Below are 20,949 nucleotides of genomic sequence, written 5' to 3'. Positions count from 1 at the left end.
GCGGGGAAGTGTCGCCTAGGATTGTGGGATATGTAGTCTTGGATGATCCGGCTTGGGCGGGTGACGGACAATAACGCGCCTTGGGAGTTACCTCGTACGACTTATTTTCTTTCGTTTTTACGTCGAGTCTGTGAAAGAGCTTTTATAATTCCTGTTTCTCGAATAAATTTGGACTCCCAGAAATTAAATGACTAGGTAAAAATAACACAACTAGGCATGCTATGGCACAGCCAGGGCTTCGAAACAACAATAACAACAAGTAAAATTTAGTAAAGATTTAGTCATGTTAGGAATGAGAAAGTTAAGTAAACTTCTCAGGTTAGGGCTGTCAGGTAAAATACAGAGCACCTAGTTAAATGTGAATTTCGGATAAACAACTAATAGTCTTTTCAGTATAAGTACGTCCCATACGGTATGGGACATACTAACACACACAAATTATTAGTGTTTCATCTGAAATTCAAATTTAACTGGGCTTCCTGTTTTTGTTTTTCAAATCTGGCAATTCTACCTCAAATAGAATAGGCACTTGGTAGCACCATGTCTGTCTGAATACCTTCTGTGCTCTTAATCCCTTCACTAATGGTTTTCAGACTTTTGAATTTCACAGTTCAATACAATTAAAACAACAAAAAACCTTCTTGAAGATAGGCATAGTATTGCTACCTTTTTATTTTGCCAAGTAAGTACATTAAAAAAAAAAAACCTACTCTCTACTATTACCATCATTACTTAGTAGAAAAGTATGGAAGGACATACAGTACTCTCAGAATAAAAGTCCTTTGAAACAACAAATCCAGCTTTATTAAAAAAACTTACCACATTCCACATTGTGTGGTGGCTTTTTGGGGGAGGGATGCATACACATGAACTTTTTTCTCTGACCAGTGACCCTCTATGGACTAGCATTTTGAAACTCCTTCACTAAGGATGCCATCCTGGAACCCTTGGGCGCCTGAGGTTGGGCTATTTCCTGAGCTTGCAGGATGCTGCAACAATTAGAAATAGTGCCAGACCAAGTGACTGAAGAAATGCCTATATTTCTGAGTTTATAGGAACTCATTGTCATTCTATGTGTCCTCTCTTGGCTCCTCCCCAAGCCTCTTTCTCCATAGTCCTACTGCCTACCCATCCAGCTTCTTATGCTGAACCCTTTTCCTTCAGTTTCCTTAAGATTCAAGGTGAGTTAGGGGTATATGTCCAACTTGGAGACCCCTTCAGCTGCCTTCCGAGTGGTTAGGTCTTGTCTGGCCAGGCCATCTTTCTCTCCTCCTTGCCTCATAGTATAGTATCTAAGTGACCCTAGACACTTACCAGGCAATTGCTAGGCAGAACCTCCATCCCCTCCTCCCTTCTTCTCCCATCACCCTGCTCCTCCCCTTGGCCTAGAGCCTCAACTCCTGCAGTCTAACTCTGTTGGCCAGCAGAGGCCCTGTGACGTGGAGAAAAATCTATCTGGCCAGTTTCTAGGTGGTTCTGTCCAGGGGCTGCAGCAGGAGTCTGACCTGAGGGGAGGAAGGACACAGAATCTCTAGCCTTGGCTCTTTTTTTCCCAGGGAAGGGAGAGAAACAGAAGAAGGGCCTGAGAAAGGGGCTGGTGTGTTGGGACTCTGTCCAACAGTACTGAGACAGGAAACACTCACGTAGGTGCCTAAACCTGCCTGAAGCCCAAATGCAGTTGTCTGCTCTAGAGGTCCTTTCTCAAATCCCCTCTGGCCTTACCCACCGCCATCATCACCCCTCCATCACTGCTTTCTGACTCCCTTTCTCTTGCAAAATTACTCTTGCCCACCTCCATCCCAGCCCCGACCTATGAGGCAAAAATAAGAATTTTACCTGCTTTTGAATTCTAATAGGCCAGAATAGGAGTTTTTCTTCCTTCCAACTGGGGACCTATTGTGTATGTTGGGGAGAGAGTAGAGTGCACCTTTGGATGTAGAAGGGGAAGGGAAGACCCAGACCTCCTTTGACCCTCCTCTCTGAAAAAATGGGACCTGGACACCCACCTCCATAGGGGTACAGGCAGCTGCCCTTGAAGGCTGAGTGGTGGGCTGGGAATCTTTGCGAGGGTTGTGGGGAGAGGGGAGGAGAGGTGTGCTCCCACTTTGGAGAGAGGATTGTGATGGGGGTGAAGGATGCCTTGGAATAAAGGTGTAAGCACTATTGACTCTCTTCCCCGGACAGTAGACAGGCCCACCTCGGATCCCTTAGCCCTTCCAGGGGGGTGGAGTCCGAGCGAGGGACAGACGGGTCCGGGATGCAGGGGGTGGGACGCAGTGAGTGACTGAGGTGGGGAAGGGGTGAGGACCAGATACTCTCCGAGGGTTAGGGGTGGGGAGAGGAGGCGAGAAAAGAGCAGAGGCGCCGCGGTTCGGCGGTGGGCGCCGCGGCGTGGCATGCCCCAGCGAAGGAAGCCCCGCCCTGCTCCTCCATCGCCGCCCCGCCCAGGCCCGCAGCGCCGCGCTGCAGCGCAAGGGGCGGAGAGGCAGAGCGCCGAGAGAGGACCAGACGACCAGGTCTCCCGCATCCCGGTGCCGCAGGAGCGAGGAAGCGCGCCTCGGCCCTGTTCCCCAGCCTTCGTCCAGGCGCCCGCCGCGCCTTTCTGAGCCCCAGAGACCGAGCGCCTGTCCTCCGCCTGGGCCTCAGCTGAGCCCCTCTCCCCCGGAGCACATACGCCCCTGCAGCAGAAGAAGTGCCCCAGCCCCACACCGGCGACCACCATGGCCGAGACCAACAACGAATGTAGCATCAAGGTGCTCTGCCGATTTCGGCCCCTAAACCAGGCCGAGATTCTGCGGGGGGACAAGTTCATCCCCATTTTCCAAGGGGACGACAGCGTCGTTATTGGGGTGAGTGCCGCCCCTGGAGGGAATTTCGGAGAGGGGGCGGGAGGCTGAATCTTTTCCCCTGCCGAGCCTCAGCCCCTGCCTGTCTCTGCGCCCTCTCTCCACCGCTCATCCTCCATCCTTTTCGCCGCAGCCCCTCCTCTCCCTGCATCAGGATGGCTGGGTGTGGCCTGGCCAGGCCGGCGGCCGAGTCTCTGCAGAGCGAGAGGGGGCTACTTTCCCGCGATCAGGGGACCGGATTCCCCTTTGCTGCGCTCTGCAGCGTCCCCACCCCTAGAGCCAGTCCCATGTTTTTCTGATGTTTTCCTTCTTCCCTAGGGAAAGCGCATCTTCCCTTTGTTATTGGCTCAGATCTCTACCCCCCACCTCCCAGGAAGGGGGAGACTAGTGGATGGGCTAGATGAGAGGTGGGCAGTCCAGGGTCTCTGCGGAGGTATAAATGAGAGTGGACTCTAGGATCAAGGCCTCCATCATTCCCTGAAGTAGTTACAGTCTGGACTTGGGGGGAGGGCACAGGTCTGATGAAGGGTTTTCAGAGAAAGAAATATGTTGGTGCCACACCCAGTTTGGTGGGGGAGCCTCTGGGTCCTAAGGAAATGTCTGCCTTTCTCTCCCAGGTACAGTAGGAGGAGGATTTCAGACCCCCCAGCTCACCCTAACAAATAAAAATAACCAAACCCTGAGATCCTAACAAGTAGTTGCGTATTCATCCTTTCTCTTGATGATCCAATAAAAAGTAGCAAACCATCTCCTCTACCTCATCATGACAGCCCCTACCCATGGAAGAGGCCTTGTTAAGAAGGAGAACTAGTATTTACTGTGTGCTTGTTACTCTACATATATTATTTAATCTTCAAAACAACACTCTGAAGAAGGTATTAATATTTCCACTTTACAGATGAGGAAATTGAGGCCCAAAGAAGTTGAATGACTTTCTCAAGGTCACACTGTTAATTCACGGATCTGAACCTAAATCTGTGACTCCAAAGCTCACGTCTTTCCTTCTGTATCACATTGCCTCCACGGTTTTCTGTTCTGGACTTTTATCTGTGATGGCTCCAAAGGAATTCCTAGGGAATTCCTCACCTACCCCTCCTTTCCTAGATTGGTTGGGACTGTCAGGCTATGGGGTGAAAAGATCTGGGGTTCAGTCCAATAGGGAGTCAGGCTTAAGGGGTGCTGGGCCAGGAAACTGTAGCCAGTTTGAGAAGGGAGAGGCCCATATAAGGACCATCCTCAAGGTCAGGGGCACTTCTTATGTGTCTTTGATCCACAGTGCTTGGCACAGGGCATGCTCGTTAAAAGAATGAAGGGAAAAAAAGGGAGGGAGCCTGGGCCTTCTGAATCAGTGAGATTGGGACTTTGAGTAAACATGCCTTAGGAAGAGACTTGCTTACATGTCCTGTCCCTAAGGGCCCTAGTCCATCACCAGGCTCTCTCACCCACACTATGGACTCAAGTGGGTGCTTTCGCCCTGTGTGTGTGCTTATGTATGTGTGTGTTTGCCACATAGAGAGGGCCCCTGCTTCTCTTTGTCTCAGGGACGTTAGACCTTGCAGTCTGGTCAGTCTGGCCAGGCTAAAATAATGCCTGGATCAACCCTCGGGGCCTCTTCTCTGAATAGTCTGGACAGTGGGCGTTAGCTGTGAGAGTTAGAGCTTGAGGGCCCCCTGAGACATAAAGGCTGAGAAATAGGAGAAAGGTAGTTACAGAGGAACAAATCCACAAAAGGCTTCCACTTTTAAGGCTAGCTTCCTTGCTCTGGGTTTTTTAGGTAAATCTGAACCAACTCCTTTAGGCTCTCTGGGCCATCCATCCTGGCACGGTGGGCGCAGGGCATGGGGTGATGTTGGGAGGAGTTGTGTTGATCTGTCCGATTTGCCTAGCTAAACAGGAGAGACGTGGTGGAGGTTGGGAGGGAGGAGAGATGAAGAGAGGCCCAGGGCCCCCTGCCAATTCAGATTCTATCTTACTCCACAGCTGTTCCTTCCTTATCTGTTTTGCCTGATGTTTGCAGGCCTGTACCTTTGTCTTGCTCTGTATCTTCCCTTGCCCTAGCCCTTCCTGTCAATCTCTCCTGCCAAGATAAGTGCTTATGGGGGGGCCATTTTGTCTCAGGCAGCATCCTTGGAGCTTGCCTTCCCAGCCTTTCTATTCATTCCTCATTCCGGAGGATGAGGGCTATAGGAGAAGTGATTTTGAGGAGTGCCTTGAGGGTCTCAACAAGGGAAAGAAATCTCCCATTCCCTTTCTTCTCTCTCCCTCTAGCTCCCTTTGGGGACCAGTGTGTGGGAAACTGAGGAATTCATGGAGCAAGCAGCTTCAGGATGTCTGGGAAGGTGAGGGAAGGATGAAGGTGGGAGAGGCTAATCTCTCCAAGCCCAACCCCTGCTCCTTTCTCTGACGGCTCTCCTCTCTGCACTGCGGCTAGCTCTGGGCTACAGAGTCCCTAATGTTCATGGGCTTTTTCTGCTTGGCAAAATGTAGGAGAATAAGCTGGGAAGACAGCCCTGTGAGCCATATCCACACCAGCCCCCCATGACTTCTCCCAGGAATCTGGGGGATGGAGCTTTGCCCAAGTTAATGTCCTGAGTCATAGTAGAAGGGTGTCTGGGTCACTGTCTGTGTGTGCTATGTACCTTGTTTTGCTCTTTGGGTCACTCAGAATCCACTGTGACTTTTTAAGTGGACCCCTTTAAGTGTCTCTGCCTTGGTCTTGGTGGGCAGAGTGCCTGCTGTCTGAGCTGTTGCATCTATACCAGACACGGGAGGGATGACAGCAGGGAAACACATAGCCTCTCCGCCCCCCCCCCAACTTCCTCTGTCCCTCCCCTTCCCTCCCTCCCTCCCTCCCTCCCTCATTCAAGTATCTACCACATTCTACCTCCCTTAGGTCTCCTGATGGTTAAGTGGGTTCTTAAGGAGGCAGAAAAGCAGGGTCACCAAGTACCTCATTTGGAAAAGCCAGGTTGGGACCGGCAGGATTATTGGAACAGGGTCAGTATTGTTTGAGGTGGCTCAGGATTCCTTTGATGTCTGAAGAGAGGGAGTAGTCTCCCCTTAGCCTTGGGCGAGTCTGTAAAGGAAAATGGAGAGGGGAGGTAATGTTCACTGTGGCCAGTGTCTCTCCAGCATTACCATGGCAACAATCCCCAGGGGTGTCACTATGGAAATCAGTCCTGGTGCTCTGAAGTTCAGCCTCTACCAAGTGCTTTAGCAAAGGTTGAAAAGGTTGGTCGTCTTTGGACCCCTGATCTTAGGCCCTCCCATTAGCTTTAGTCAGCACACACAGGGAAAACTCCAGAAAGTGCTGGGAAACACAGTTGGACAGGAGACAAGGTAGCTTAGAGTGGGTCAGAGGAGAACAGAGTCCTGGGTTGGGGAACTCTGAAGAGAAGCCCTCTGGAATAGGCACTGAGGAGCGCTTAGACTGCTGTGGGTGGAGACATAGTGGAGCTCAGAGGCATTCCTCGAAGGTGGAGGGTCTCCCTGAGTGTTTCTGACCTAACAGTCTTCTAGTCCCTGACGCTGTACTGAGTCACAGAGTCTTGGATTATTACCTGGAGGTAGAGATGGTGAGGGAGGCTCCTTGGAGAGGATGGGTGGGAGAACTGCATTCTTCTGAAAAAGGGGGTGAGGTTGCCAAAAGGGAGTGATGAAGGGCTTTAGCTCTGTCCAGAAACATTTGGAGAAATGCCCACATGGAGGGGGGCGGGTGGGGTAGGGGAAGGAAAAGCCACGATAAGGATCTGACGCAGTGTTGGTACGTCAGTTCTGGGATCCCTTTGGCAGTGTGGGTCTGGAATCAGACTGCTTGGGTTTGAAACCTTGCTCTACCATTTCTCAGCTGTTTGACTTTGGGCAAGCTACCTTACCTCTCTGAACCTCAGTTTTCGCATCTATAAAATGTAATAATAATTGTACCTACTTCCTACGATTGCTGTGAGCATTAAATGAGATAATGCATATAAACTGCTCAGCACAGTGACAGGCACATAATAAACTCCCAATAAGAGTTAGATGTTATTATCATTTTATATGTGCTGTCTCCCCACAAGCTAACCTTTGGCACAACTGGGCAGTGGTTAACATTTTCCCCTCTTACTGGTTGTTTCATCCAAACATCCAGGTCCCTAGTATCTTCTTGCTCTCTTCTTCCATCAATATCTGTGCTTCTTTAACAAATATTTACGAAGAGCATCCTGTGGGCCAGGGACTATGCTTGATGTTGGGGATTTAGAGGGAATCCCTGCTTTCAGGAAACACTTGGTCTACACAGTGATCCAGGCTGAAAAGTGGCCTGGGCAGAGTCCTGGGAGGGGGCATCAGAAATGGCTTTTGCTAACTGTACGTACACTTCCCCAGATTCTGATAAGAAATCTCCCACAATGTACTACAGTCTGACTTAGAATAAATATGTCATGAAAGATGTGAATAATGGTGATGCTTCCCATGTGAGCAGTCTAGAAGTGGAAAAAGTGGAAAACCACTGGTCTAGTTATTCTCATAAAAAGATCTGACAAAACGAGTTCACCGTGGCTGTAATCAATAGAAAATCAAAAGACATTTGTACTTCAACAGATATAAAAATCTTAAGAAATGAACTAGATTTGGGACTCAAGGGCTCAACCAAGAGGAGGGAAGTGGTAGAAGGCCTTCCCAGAAACCCTAGAATTGTATCCATGGCTTTCTCTGCTCACGAGATTACTAAGTGCACCCATTTTTAGCTCTTGGATATTTTTTATCCTCATGGTTCCGAGAATGCCACCCTTCCTCCCTCTCTGGTCTCTTCTTTCCTCCCAGCCTAGGCTGAGGAAAAGGAGTTCCTTGGGCAATAAGTACCTTCAGCACTTGGAGAGCGCCCTCCATTTCATTGAGTCCACAGCACCCTCTGGAATCCTGTAACTGGGAGTGTTAGAGAAGAGAGAGAGAGTTAATCCCCACGTTCCCAGAAGGGAAGAAGGGAGCGGCGAGGTTGGCTTGAGAGTCATGTTTAATCCCCTTTGGCTGCATGCCTGGCTTCAAGAAGCACGGATAGACATCATTGGTGGAGAAGAGGTGAGAGCCACTGGCCTGAGATGGACATGTTTTGTTTGTTTCTATTTCTTGGCCACTGGATGGGAGAAATATTGAGTTAGATTACAATTCAAGAATCAAGGATCAATGATAGAATAAAACAAATTGAAAGAAAGATATTACCACTTAGAAGGAGAGGCGTCAAGGCCACTTAAAATCTGTTTATTGTAACACTGTATGATTTTATTCTGTGTAATAAGAATTTTATTCTTTGTAATGAAGTGTAATGACGAACGGTATAGATAAAAAGGGTGAAAAATTCACAAAAGTCCTATGAACAATTCATAAACTCACTCAAATCTTAAAAATAATCAAGGTAGATTTTTCTTTAATAATTCTAAACATAATCATAATCTGATTACAACACTAATATATTTTAATTGTTGACAAAGTTAAAAACAAAGAAAATCACATAGAAGAAACTAAAACTCACTCAAAATCCCACCCCCCCCAAAAAATACTGTTAACAATTTGATGTATTTGTTTCCAGTAGTTTTTTCCTGCATATATACATATAATAATTTTAATAAAAGTGTATCATAAACTATATTGTTTTGTAACCTCTTTTTTCACCAACAAAATATCATGACTATTTCACCATCATTAAATATTTTACATAATTTTATTTATTAAGAAAACTAAGTTAATTTTTTAATGTCTTACATGCACATGTGACAAAATTCAAATGATATAAAAAGATATACAATGAAAAGTAAGCCTCCTTCCTACTCCTCTTTCCTAGCCACCCAGTTCCCCTTTCAGAAGGCAGCCTTATTGCCAGTTTCTTGTGGATCCTTCTAAAAGAATATCATACATTTACAAGCAAATACATATATACATGCATGCACTTTGTTTTAACACAAATGATAGCATACTATACATTTTGTATACATATACATATAGTATACATACTATAGTATACATACTATACATTTTGTTCTGTACCTTGCTTTTTTTTTACTTAACAATGAGTCTTGGAGATCCTTCTATATCAGCACAGATATCATTCTTTTTAACAACTGTATAATTTATTGTAGGGACATGCCATAATTTATTTAGCCAGGTCTCTATTGATGGATGTGGATATCTAGGGTTGTTCTAGTCATCTGCTATTACAAACACTTGAACGACCATATGTATATTTAAGGGCCCAGCCAGTGCAATGCATCCTCAAACTATTTTTGGCCACTGCATGCATGTGGGATCTTAAGTCCCTGACCAGGGATCGAACCCATGCTCCCTGCAGTGGAAGCATGGAGCCTTAACCACTGGACCACCATGGAAGTCCCATCGTCAAACTATTTTATTTTGGCCACTTTGATAGGTTAAAATGCTACTTTATAGTCTTAATATTCATTTCTCTTATAAACAATGAGGTTGTGCGTAATTCATATTTTAAGAGCCATTATCACATCATTTTGTGATGTGATATTTTATGATAGCACTTACTGAGGTATAATTTACATACAGTGAGTGCACAAATCTTATGCAAACAGCTGGATGAATTTTATAACATATTTTGACACCTATGTGACCACCACCCAGATTGAAATCTAGAGCATTTTGATTGCCCCTGAAAGCTCCCTTTTGCCCTCTTCCTGTCAGTATCACCCCAAGGCAACCGCTACTTTGACTTCTGTCACTACAAATAAGTGTTGTTTATTCTTGAACTTGATATAAAAGGAATAATACAGTATGTGCTCTTTGAGTTTCAGTTCTTTCACTCAACTCCTTTTTGAGATTTATTGGTGTTCTATTATGACATCATTTTATTTTTTAATTAAAAAAAAATTTTTTTTGGAGTATAGTTGCTTTACACTGCTGTGTCAGTTTCTGCTGTACAGCAAAGTGAATCAGCCGTATGTATCCCCTCTTTTTTGGATTTCCTTTCCATTTAGGTCACCACAGAGCACCGAGTAGAGTTCCCTGTGCTATACAGTAGGTTCTCCTTAGTTATCTATTTTAGACATAGTAGTGTATATATGTATGACATCATTTTAAATAGCAGCAAAGAATAAAATATATGTACATGCCATAGTGTAATCAATTCCTTGTATTAACCAGTCCCCTAAATGTAACTCCTTTCAGTTGTCTTCAGTTTCTCATTATTATAAGCAGTGTTGATAATAAACATTCTTGTAGCTAAATATTTGCTACAAATATTCCCCTAGTACAAATTCTTAGGATTAGAATATCTGGGTCAATGGATATGTACAATCCAAGGATTTTGATTATGCATTTTTGAATTGCCCCTTAGAAGTATGGATGTACTGTCCTACCAGAAAAGAATGAGCATGCTCCTTTCGAAGAAGTTATACCCCCTTGAACCCTCATCTACACTGCATATTACAATTAAGTTTTTGTTTTCTAGTTTGATAGGTGAAAAATGATGTTACTGTTTTTTTCTTCAAAAATGTTGATCATCTTTATGTTTATTGAACATTTGTATTTCTTCTTCTGTTGTTAGTACCTAACTCTTGTCTATATTTTTCTGGTTAGTTTTGTCCTTTGTTACTAATTTATGAGAGTTCTTTATGTAGTAAGAATATTAATATCTTTGTTTAAAATTTTTTCTTATTTAAAAATTATGTATTTTCATTTTGGAATAGTTTTAATCTAAATCAAAAAGAACAACAACAGCAAAAAACTCCTAAAATCCCACTGTCCAAGGATAGATACTGTTAACACGTTTTTCTGTGCAAGCTATACATATATACATATATATAATTTTTTTTACAGACATGGACTAATCCTTCATATACTCCTTTGTGTGTGTTTTTTTATACTGCATACTATTTTAAAAACCACTTTTTTCTTAAAATTATTTTGTGCGTACCTTGTCATTACACATTTTTCTGTAACATCACCTATTCTATTTTCTTTTTTTAATTTCAAAGTAATACATTGTCATTGTAAAATATTTACATATCACAGAAAAAATGTAGTAAGCATAAGTTCCTGTCATTCTGCTCTCCAGTCATAACCACCATTAACAGATCTATATACAGTCTTACGTGTCTTTTTTCTAAGACTGTTCTATCCATATACTTTTTAAAAATGTATAATCACATTATACAAATTGTTTTTATTTTTTCACATGATCAGTCTTGGACATGTCAATATATGTAAACCAACCTTGCTCATTTTTTTTTTTGCGGTACGCGGGCCTCTCACTGTTGTGGCCTCTCCCGTTGCGGAGCACAGGCTCCGGACACGCAGGCTCAGCGGCCATGGCTCACGGGCCCAGCCGCTCCGCGGCATGTGGTATCTTCCCGGACCGGGGCACGAACCCGTGTCCCCTGCATCGGCGGACTCTCAACCACTGCGCCACCAGGGAAGCCCCAACCTTGCTCATTTTAATGGGGGTAGATTATGGAGGTATCATACCCGATATCTTCTTGATGGATGTTTGAACTGTTTCTAGTTTTTCTTGGATACAAACGGCTGCAGTGAACATCCTTCTACACACATCTTTAAGTGCTTAAGCAAGTGTGCTACACACATAAAATAAATTCCTAGCATTGAAATCGCTGGGACAGAGTATGACCAGCATGGACTTTTAAATATTTAATAGAATTGTCCTCCAGAAAGCCTCTATCAGTTTACAGTACTCCCTTAGTTGTAGAGAGCACCTTCACAATTTCTTTCTCTTTGTGGATTCTGTTTTTTGGGCTTCAGCATCTTTCACCACAGAGACCAGATAAATATTCCAGGTAGATATTTATCATAAGCCAGATTTAAAAAAATTTTTTAATGTTAAAAAATATTTATTAGTATAAATAATATTTTCCTTTTTGCAGAGAAGTAAAAAGAAGGAAACAAAATAATACACTATCGTCTCACTCTCTTTGGCATTAATAAAACAAGACAAAACAAAACACTTGTACATGGTTTAAAAATGTAAACTTTCCGGGATACAGACTGAGAAATGAAAGCCTCCTCTCTCCCAGTTTCTCTCTCCCAAATAACCACTGTTAATACTTTTTTTTTTTTTTTTTGCAGTACGTTAATACTTCTATATAATTCCTTCTGGAAAAAAATTCTCCACATGTTGATGCAATATTGTAGATATACCTAGACCCACATCTTCAGCTTTAGCCAACTTTTATGATTTCTTTTTTTTTTTTGAACCGCAAAGACTGTTTATTTGACACCAATAGCATACATCATAGTAAAAAGGAAACCAGTGATCCCAATTTAATGTTGTTTGGGGGACTCTAAGATAAAATAATAAAATAAGTGGTATTAACAGTGGAAAGAAAGAGACAAAACTATTACATGCATATGATTTCATACTTGGTAACTCGAAAGACTGAACAAAGAAGCTAATAACATTAATAAGATATTTTATAATGTGATTGGATAGAAAATGAATAAATTGAAGGACCTATTATGTCCCAGGATCCAAAAATACACCTTATAATAAAGTATGACTTTTCTTAATTAGTTAAAATGTGTCTCCCAAACTCTGGTGTCCATAGATCTGAAGGTTTACATATCAGTTGAAGAAAGATGGACTCTAGTAAAATAATTTGACAACTAAGTCATAGTCTCTTTATACCGAATGACGGGAAAACACGACTGAGTAGTTTGTCACTTATGATGGAGAACAAGCATAGTCACATTTAATCTTACCAGAGATCTTCCCTTTAATATGACTAGATAGCAAATATATTCTGTTTGGCTCCCTGGGTTGTAAATATTTTGTATCTTTAGCATTCTTATCAGCACATGTGATTTATAACGTATTATCTGAATTAAACAAAGTACTTGGAGGTCTGAGTGACTTGCTTCACAGTTTCTCTTAACTTAAAGCTGCTTCCCTAAAGGGAGATCTATATTTCTTTTTTTTTTAATTAATTAATTATTTTATTTTTGGCTGCATTGGGTATTCATTGCAGTGCGCGGGCTTCTCATTGCAGTGGCTTCTCTTGTTGCGGAGCACGGGCTCTAGGCGCGCGGGCTTCAGTAGTTGTGGCTCACGGGCTCTGGAGCGCAGGCTCAGTAGTTGTGGCGCACAGGCTTAGCTGCTCTGTAGCATATGGGATCTTCCCGGACCAGGGATCGAACCTGTGTACCCTGCATTGGCAGGTGTATCCTTAACCACTGTGCCACCAGGGAAGTCAGAAACCTAATATTTCTGATTTCATATATTCTTTTCACAAAGAGAGAGCTTGTGTTAATATTTCCACAACAGCTCAGTAGTTCGGTATTTGTGTATTTCATTTACACAATAGGCAACATACTATACATCTGTCCCTAACTTTGCGTCTTTCACTTAATACATCTTCAACACCTTTTCATATCAGGACATATGGATCTATTGAGGAAGATATTTTTTAACTTAGTGGTAGATTTTTTTTTTTTTTTTGCGGTACACGTGCCTCTCTCTGCCGTGCCCTCTCCCGTTGTGGAGCACAGGCTCCAGATGCGCAGGCTCAGCGGCCATGGCTCACGGGCCCAGCCGCTCCGCGGCATGTGGGATCCTCCCGGACCGGGGCACGAACCCGTGTCCCCTGCATCGGCAGGCGGACCCTCAACCACCGCGCCACCAAGGAAGCCCCCAGTGGTAGATTTTTTAATGTTAATATATTGTTCTTCACTCTCCACAGCCTGTGGCCCTCTTGTCTTTTCCCATTTGGCTTCCCAGGCTGGGGGTCTGGGATGGTGAGTGCTAAATCATCACACCAAGACTGAGATCCACTCATGCAGTCTCGCTGTGTGACACTCCTCAGTGACATTCTACCCCACAGACACAACTCCTGATGTCAGTACTAAATTTTGCCTCTTGTTGGTTTCCTTCATCCCCATAATTGTCCACGTGTACAGAAGTTTGAAGAACGGGTGCCTTTTCGGGTGTTTCTCCTCCCTCACACCTGCCTGCTGATGTCTGCCATCTGTTATTTCCATTCCAGGGGAAGCCATATATCTTCGACCGTGTATTCCCTCCAAACACGACTCAGGAGCAAGTTTACCATGCGTGTGCCATGCAGATTGTCAAAGGTAATGAATGTATTTTTAGAATGTACTTTTTTCAGGCTCCTCATTCCCTACCCCACTTCTCTCTACCAGTGTTCTTTCTCTGCCATCTCTTCAGATGTCCTTGCTGGCTACAATGGCACCATTTTTGCTTATGGACAGACATCCTCAGGGAAGACACATACTATGGAGGTGAGGGTTCTGACTTTTATGGGAATGAGGAGCTGGGAGTGTTAATAGGAGGCCAAGGAATCTCAGTAGGGAAAGATCTAGAAATTGAGGGCTGCCTGGTACAGAGGATGAACGGAGGGCAGCGTTATAGTGGAAGTTTAATGGAATCCCTTCAGCCTGCTGCAGTTCACCCTCCTTTCCACTACTCCAGTTTTCTTCTTTTCACCTGGAAAAGCAGCAGCAATGAAAGTCCAGAGAGCTGCTCACTTCCCTCCTCCTTCCACTAAAAGGTAGTGACCACCCCCTAAGTTAGGATAGTCTCCTTAGCAGCTGTTATCTCTGTGTTCATCTGCATACCGCCAAGTTGTCTGATCCCTCCTGAGCCCAGCCTCATTCCAGAATACCCTTACTCCCCAGGGAAAGCTGCACGACCCTCAGCTGATGGGAATCATTCCTCGAATTGCCCAAGACATCTTCAACCACATCTACTCCATGGATGAGAACCTTGAGTTCCACATCAAGGTGATCAGGGCATGACTGCTGGGCATCCTCTTATGGGACTGGGAGGGGAAGATCTAGTATGAACCCACTGAGATCCTGGCGCCCCAACTTATTCTCCACCCTGGTTACCTAAGTTCTTCTCTGCCAACATAGTCTCTTCTGCCCTTTCCCTCCCACCACCACCATTTGAGTGGGTTGCGTTAGCCTGAGATCCCTGTATCAGATTTAAGATAGGCCCTCTTCACTTCATACTTCTCCTTTCTCCCCAACCAGGTTTCCTACTTTGAGATTTACCTGGACAAAATCCGCGACCTTCTGGATGGTGAGTGGTGTTTAACCCCGGTGGGTGGGGTGAGGAGGGCAAGGAAGAGAAAGATCACATTGCTTTTGGGCTCTTGGGTTTTGGTACTGTTTGGTGAGTGATGCAGCAGGCACACAAGGACACACACACTTGTACCCATGTCCCTTGCCTCCACTCACCAAGAATTTCCCAAACCGAAAGGGTCAGAAGATGAGCTTAGGTGCCCAGGCCCACATATAAACAGCCTGAGTCTAGCTGCAGCCCTGGGGCTGGAATCCTGCAGGAGGAAAAACAGCCTTCAGCGCGTGCAGGGGGTTTCATCTTCACAGGGGAGTCTTCCTCCCTCTTGCACATAGAGGAATCCACCATCCGAGTAGACTGCAGCGTGCAGGGGTTGGGGAGGGGGGGGCTGGAAGTGCTGGCCTTGCTCACCCTAAATTGTCTTGATTCAGTGACCAAGACAAATCTGTCTGTGCACGAGGACAAGAACCGAGTGCCGTTTGTCAAGGTGAGAGTGGGGATGGGACACCCAGGTGGGGCCAGTGTATTGAGAGTGCAGGTGTAGGACGGTAGACCAAAGGCCCACCCAGAAGTTGGAGGGTGGACATCCTGGTGGGGTGAGACATGCCAAGGGGCTGGGGAGAGTCCGGAGCCCGGGAAGAGGCACCGTCTTGAGAGGTCATTTGGTCACTGTGCAGGTAATTTAATTTGCAGATCAAAGTGCATGGGTCACTGTCCATTTGCCCCCTACAGGGTTGTACTGAGCGCTTTGTGTCCAGCCCAGAAGAAATTTTAGATGTGATTGATGAAGGGAAATCAAATCGTCATGTGGCTGTCACCAGTGAGTGGGGAGACAAGGGGATCTTGACCGTGGGGTCTGCCTCTCCTCTGTGCCCTCTGGGGCTGAGGGACGCGAAAGTGAGCAAGGGAAGGCTGTGTCTTCCAGAGGAGGAGGGACGCTTGTCTGTGTGACCCTGAGACCTGCTGCCGGGGAGATGTAGGGGCTAGGCTAGTCCCGACGGACACCCCCTCTCTTGGCGGGTGGAGGCAGTGGTCCGTGGAATCCGGGGCTGAGGGCTTCCGTTACGCAGGGGGTGGTACAGGGACTGTTTCATCCTCCCTCCTACAGACATGAATGAACACAGCTCTCGAAGCCATAGCATCTTCCTCATCAACATCAAGCAGGAGAACATGGAGACCGAGCAGAAGCTCAGTGGGAAGCTGTATCTAGTGGACCTGGCAGGGAGCGAGAAGGTTGGGGGTCCTATCGGGGTGGGGTGGGCAAGGAAGGAAGCCTTGGAGGGGGGTGGCCTTTCTGTAAATCAAAATAACTTTCTTATTGAGCTAGAATTCACATACCATAAAGTTCACCCTTTTAAAGCATATAATTCAGTGACTTTCAGTATGTTTGGCAGGTTGTGCATCATCACCACTAATTCCAGAACATTTTCACCACCTGTTGACAGTCATGCCCTCTTCTCCCCTCCCCCATCCCCTGGCAACCACTAATCTACTTTCTGACTCTGGATTTGACTTTCTGGACATTGCACATAAATGGAATCATATAACGTGTGTGTGTGTGTGTGTGTGTGTGTGTGTGTGTGTGTGTGTGTGTGTGTGTGTGTGTGTGTGTGTGTGTGTGTGTGTGTGTGTGTGTGGTGAGGTCTGTAGCAAAAGCGTTTAGGGAAACAGAGGAAGGGCCTTCTCTGTTCTTTCCCTCTCCCCGTCTCCTTGGACTAAGCCACCTTACGTGGAGAAGAGGTGGGGAGAGCCCACTCCCTCTGCAGCCGCTCACGACATACTCACCCCTTCGTGCCCTGGTAGGTCAGCAAGACTGGAGCAGAGGGAGCCGTGCTGGACGAGGCCAAGAATATCAACAAGTCCCTGTCAGCTCTGGGGAACGTGATCTCTGCGCTGGCTGAGGGCACAGTGAGTGCTCCTTAGGTGTCCGCAGCCCTCAAGCCCCACCCCGTCTTCTGCCTTCTCCTAATGCCCCACCTCATCATGCCAGTTCATGGGTTGCTCCGCCCCTAGTCAGCACCACCGTCCCTTCTTTATTTTTATTTTTTAAATTTTTTTGGCTGTGCCATGCAGCTTACAGGATCTCAGTTCCCTGACCAGGGATTGAACCCGGGCCACAGCAGTGAAAGCCTGGAAGCCTAACCACTAGGCAACCAGGGAACTCCCCCACCATGCTTTCTGATTCCCCCGTTGAATTTTTTTTTCTGATTTGCGGCCTCTCTCTTCCCCCAGAAAAGCTACGTTCCATATCGTGACAGCAAAATGACACGGATTCTCCAGGACTCCTTGGGAGGAAACTGCCGGACAACCATGTTCATCTGCTGCTCACCGTCCAACTACAATGATGCGGAGACCAAGTCCACCCTGATGTTTGGACAGCGGTCGGTGGCAGGGTCCCCTAACTCCCTGCCGCAGCCCCTGCAGCGCTCTCCCCTCAGGGTCTTGTGAGCCTTAATGGAGGTCTCATCTCTTCGTTCTCCTCTCCAGGGCAAAGACCATTAAGAACACTGCCTCCGTGAATCTGGAGTTGACTGCCGAGCAATGGAAGAAGAAATATGAGAAGGAGAAGGAGAAGACAAAGGCTCAGAAGGAGACGATTGCAAAGCTGGAGACAGAGCTGAGCCGGTGGCGCAGTGGTTAGCAACGGGTCCAGTGGGTGCACGGAGCCAGAGAGGGCTCCTACGATCTCCAAGGGGGGCTGCGTTTCCGGAGGGGTGCAGTAGAGCAGTCATGAGAGAAAGCGAGAGCGGCTTGACTGCCTTTACCCCCACCCCCCGAAAGGTTGACGGTCCATTTGGCAAGAGAGATGGAGGCCTGGAGGTCTCCGCATTGTACAGTGAGGGAGGAAGGACCCTCGGATGCAGCTGTCCCTTCTCCCATCCCTCACCTTGTTCCACCCCTTTGCCAGGAGAGGACGTGCCAGAGACGGAGCGCCTGGCTGGGGAGGATGCTGCCCTGGGAGCTGAGCTCTGTGAGGAAACGCCCGTGAACGACAACTCATCCATCGTGGTGCGCATCGCGCCTGAGGAGCGGCAGAAGTACGAGGAGGAGATCCGCCGCCTCTACAAGCAGCTTGATGACAAGGTAAGGACGGTCGGGCAGGGCACAGAGGTGAGGGCCCAGTGGGATGGTAAGTGAGGGATTAAAGAAGTAGATTATCCTGCCGTTTTTCTGATTTTAAAAGAGATGAATGTTCATTATTGAAAATGTGGAAGATAAATAAAAATACATAGAAGAAAATTTAAATCATCTCCTCCCACCATTCAGAAATAAAGCCACGCAATTGAGATGATACCATATATGTAACTTTGCATCCGATTTTTCCATTCCTCATTATATAATGAGCAATTTCCTACTTTGTTAACAACTCTTCGTAAAAGTGTTTTAAAACAGCTGCCTAACAGTCCATTTATCAGAATGTATTTAACCATTTACTTAGTTACAGGCCTTCTAGGGTTTTTTGTTTGTTTTTTTGTTGGTTGGTTGTTTTTGCTATTATAAATCGCTCTGAAATGACTATCTTTGTCTCTTGTGCGTAAGACTTTGCTTTGGAATGATTTGATTAGAATGGAGCGCGAGAGTGGGATTTCTCAGTTAAAGGATGTGAACATTTAAAGGCTTTTGCTGTGCATTGTCAAGGTTATACCAACTTCTAGGAAGAAAGGGATTAAAAAAATGAGGGCAGGGGTCAAGGAAAGAAGCCGAGGGAAAGACCCCTTTCTTTTTTTAGGATGTGGAGTTTCTAAATCAAAGCCTCAACTAGCTGGATTTGTATCAGGATCCACGTGTACCCCAACCCTGTAAGTCTACACTGGAAAGAGTAGCTCCCTTCACCCCGCCTTTACCCCTTTTGCCTCCAACAGGATGATGAGATCAACCAGCAGAGCCAACTCATAGAGAAGCTCAAGCAGCAGATGCTGGACCAGGAAGAGGTAACGGGAAGGAGGGCAAGACACGAGTGGAGAGGGTTGCGTGTTCACCCCTGAAAGGCATCAAAAAGACCTTTTCCTGATAAGATGGAAGAAGGGGCATTCTGCTTAGGGCTGAGTCACCCTCCAAGACTCTAGAAATCTGGAAACTTAATTGGGGTTTTGCTTAAAGCACGGATGCCGGAGTCTGGGTGCTTCTTCATTCTGTTGCCCTACTTCTGTGAAGCGGAAAGCCCACTTCCTCTTGACTCTTGCTTTGGCCCTTGCTTCTCTCCTAGACCTATACCTGGGTGGGGGGCTCAGCTTCCCCAGACCAAGGGGCCGTCGAAGTGGTCGCCGGCAGAGGACTTCCTCACGTGGCTCGCCCCTCCCTTGCAGCTGCTGGTGTCCACTCGAGGAGACAATGAGAAGGTCCAGCAGGAGCTGAGCCACCTGCAGTCGGAGAACGACGCCGCGAAGGACGAGGTGAAGGAGGTGCTGCAGGCACTGGAGGAGCTGGCCATGAACTACGACCAAAAGTCCCAGGAGGTGGAGGAGAAGAGCCAGCAGAACCAGCTTCTGGTGGATGAGCTGTCTCAGAAGGTGGTGAGTAGCCGGCTCGGAGCTCCCTGGCCTCAGAACATCCTCCACATCCAAAGGGACCTCTGCTTCCTGATGGGGCAGGATCACGTTTGCACCTTTGCACTGCCGTTCAGTGTGTCGTGGGACACTCCCCCATCCCGCCACTGCACTTGGCCCTTCTGACCCCTCTCTCTTCCAGACCCTTCTGCAGGGCTTGTGTTCTCTTCATCGCAGCCATCAGGGTCATGCATGAAGGGAGAGGCCTCCGCCTGGGCTGGGGAGGGGAGCAGGAAGATGGCGATGGGATGACCTGAAGGGCTGTCCCCAGGCCACCATGCTGTCCCTGGAGTCTGAGTTGCAGCGGCTACAGGAGGTCAGTGGACACCAACGAAAACGAATTGCTGAGGTGCTGAACGGGCTGATGAAGGACCTGAGTGAGTTCAGTGTCATCGTGGGCAACGGGGAGATTAAGCTGGTGAGTGGAGAGAGAGGCGGCAGCCTTGTTCAGGTCATTCTCGTTCTGGGCCCTGGTGGGAGGTGCCGGTGAGACAATCCAGGCCCTCAGGGATACTGGGAAGGCGGGGTGCCAAAGATCCAGGAAACACGCCTGCAAACTAGACACAGGAAAGCAGGTAGAGGTTTGCATAGACTCAACTGAAATACACATTCTAAATCCACACACCAACTGAAATTCACATTGCTGAATAAAGAAGCAGTGGAGATGTGCTTACAGCAGGATTTGGTGATGGGAGCACACAGTTAGGAATGACATATGCAGATCTGTGGCAGTGACAGTGACCCGTCTGGGTGATCAAGCAGGTCAGTTTGACTACAGAATATCCTATTGCTCTACAGGATGAAAGAAGGTGACTGTCAGAATTGGATCTTTAAGCACAGAGAGAGGGATTTAGTGTGAAATGACAGGTGATACAGAGCTGCTAGAAGTCATCTGGAACATACCCATCCCACCCGAGTCCCTGTGTCTCTGGGTGTGTGTGCCTGGGGGCTAGGCCGAGTAGAAGGAAATGGATAAAGGGCTTCCCGGCAGCAGAGAGGCACCTCCTCCCTCCCTTGCTCTCCCACAGCCGGTGGAGATCAGCGGGGCCATCGAGGAGGAGTTCACTGTGGCCCGACTCTACATCAGCAAAATCAAATCCGAAGTCAAGTCTGTGGTAAAACGGTGCCGGCAGCTGGAGAACCTCCAGGTCGAATGTCACCGCAAGATGGAAGTGACTGGGCGGGAGCTCTCATCCTGCCAGCTTCTCATCTCCCAGGTGAGTGCAGAGGTCCAGAGCCTTTGGGTGCCATGGGAGAGGACGGGCAACTCTGTGCTTATGGGATAACTCCTAGCACCCATGTTTATGTCAAGAGCCTAGGGTCAACTGAAGTCAAGGACAGAAGAGCTGGGGGGAAGCATGAGAGGGTCCAGGCTAGAGAAGTGAAGGATCGGGGGGTACTGCCCTCTGATCCAAGAGGGTCTAAAGGAAGGGTCTCCAGAGGAATGTCCCTCGACCCTGCATCCCCATGGGAGGTGTAGCAGGAAGGGAGGAGAGCTGGAGCTTAT

At 46.8% G+C, this 20,949-nt stretch overlaps 1 protein-coding gene across 2 annotated transcripts in view; it reads left to right on the top strand.

The window, feature by feature from the left end:
* The first annotated feature begins 2,460 nt into the window (after positions 1–2,460).
* Positions 2,461–20,949, top strand: part of KIF5A (kinesin family member 5A) — a 28,097-nt gene continuing 9,608 nt past the window's right edge. Inside the window, exons 1-16 of one of the 2 annotated variants that reach the window (XM_060305518.1) lie at positions 2,461–2,849; positions 13,838–13,925; positions 14,020–14,093; positions 14,490–14,594; positions 14,847–14,895; positions 15,327–15,382; positions 15,628–15,715; positions 16,004–16,128; positions 16,699–16,803; positions 17,128–17,276; positions 17,383–17,531; positions 17,804–17,979; positions 18,759–18,827; positions 19,203–19,409; positions 19,714–19,860; positions 20,471–20,659. In XM_060305518.1, the coding sequence (XP_060161501.1) occupies positions 2,721–2,849; positions 13,838–13,925; positions 14,020–14,093; positions 14,490–14,594; positions 14,847–14,895; positions 15,327–15,382; positions 15,628–15,715; positions 16,004–16,128; positions 16,699–16,803; positions 17,128–17,276; positions 17,383–17,531; positions 17,804–17,979; positions 18,759–18,827; positions 19,203–19,409; positions 19,714–19,860; positions 20,471–20,659 (1,905 nt within the window). In that variant the 5' untranslated portion in view covers positions 2,461–2,720. The remainder of the gene's footprint in view (positions 2,850–13,837; positions 13,926–14,019; positions 14,094–14,489; positions 14,595–14,846; positions 14,896–15,326; positions 15,383–15,627; positions 15,716–16,003; positions 16,129–16,698; positions 16,804–17,127; positions 17,277–17,382; positions 17,532–17,803; positions 17,980–18,758; positions 18,828–19,202; positions 19,410–19,713; positions 19,861–20,470; positions 20,660–20,949) is intronic. The other variant, XM_060305517.1, reaches the window with a different exon arrangement.

The sequence above is a fragment of the Globicephala melas genome, chromosome 10 (assembly GCF_963455315.2).
Source record: "Globicephala melas chromosome 10, mGloMel1.2, whole genome shotgun sequence".
Classification (NCBI taxonomy): domain Eukaryota; kingdom Metazoa; phylum Chordata; class Mammalia; order Artiodactyla; family Delphinidae; genus Globicephala; species Globicephala melas.
The sequence above is the reverse complement of the archived record's forward strand: the minus strand, read 5'-3'. Positions and strand labels throughout refer to the sequence as shown.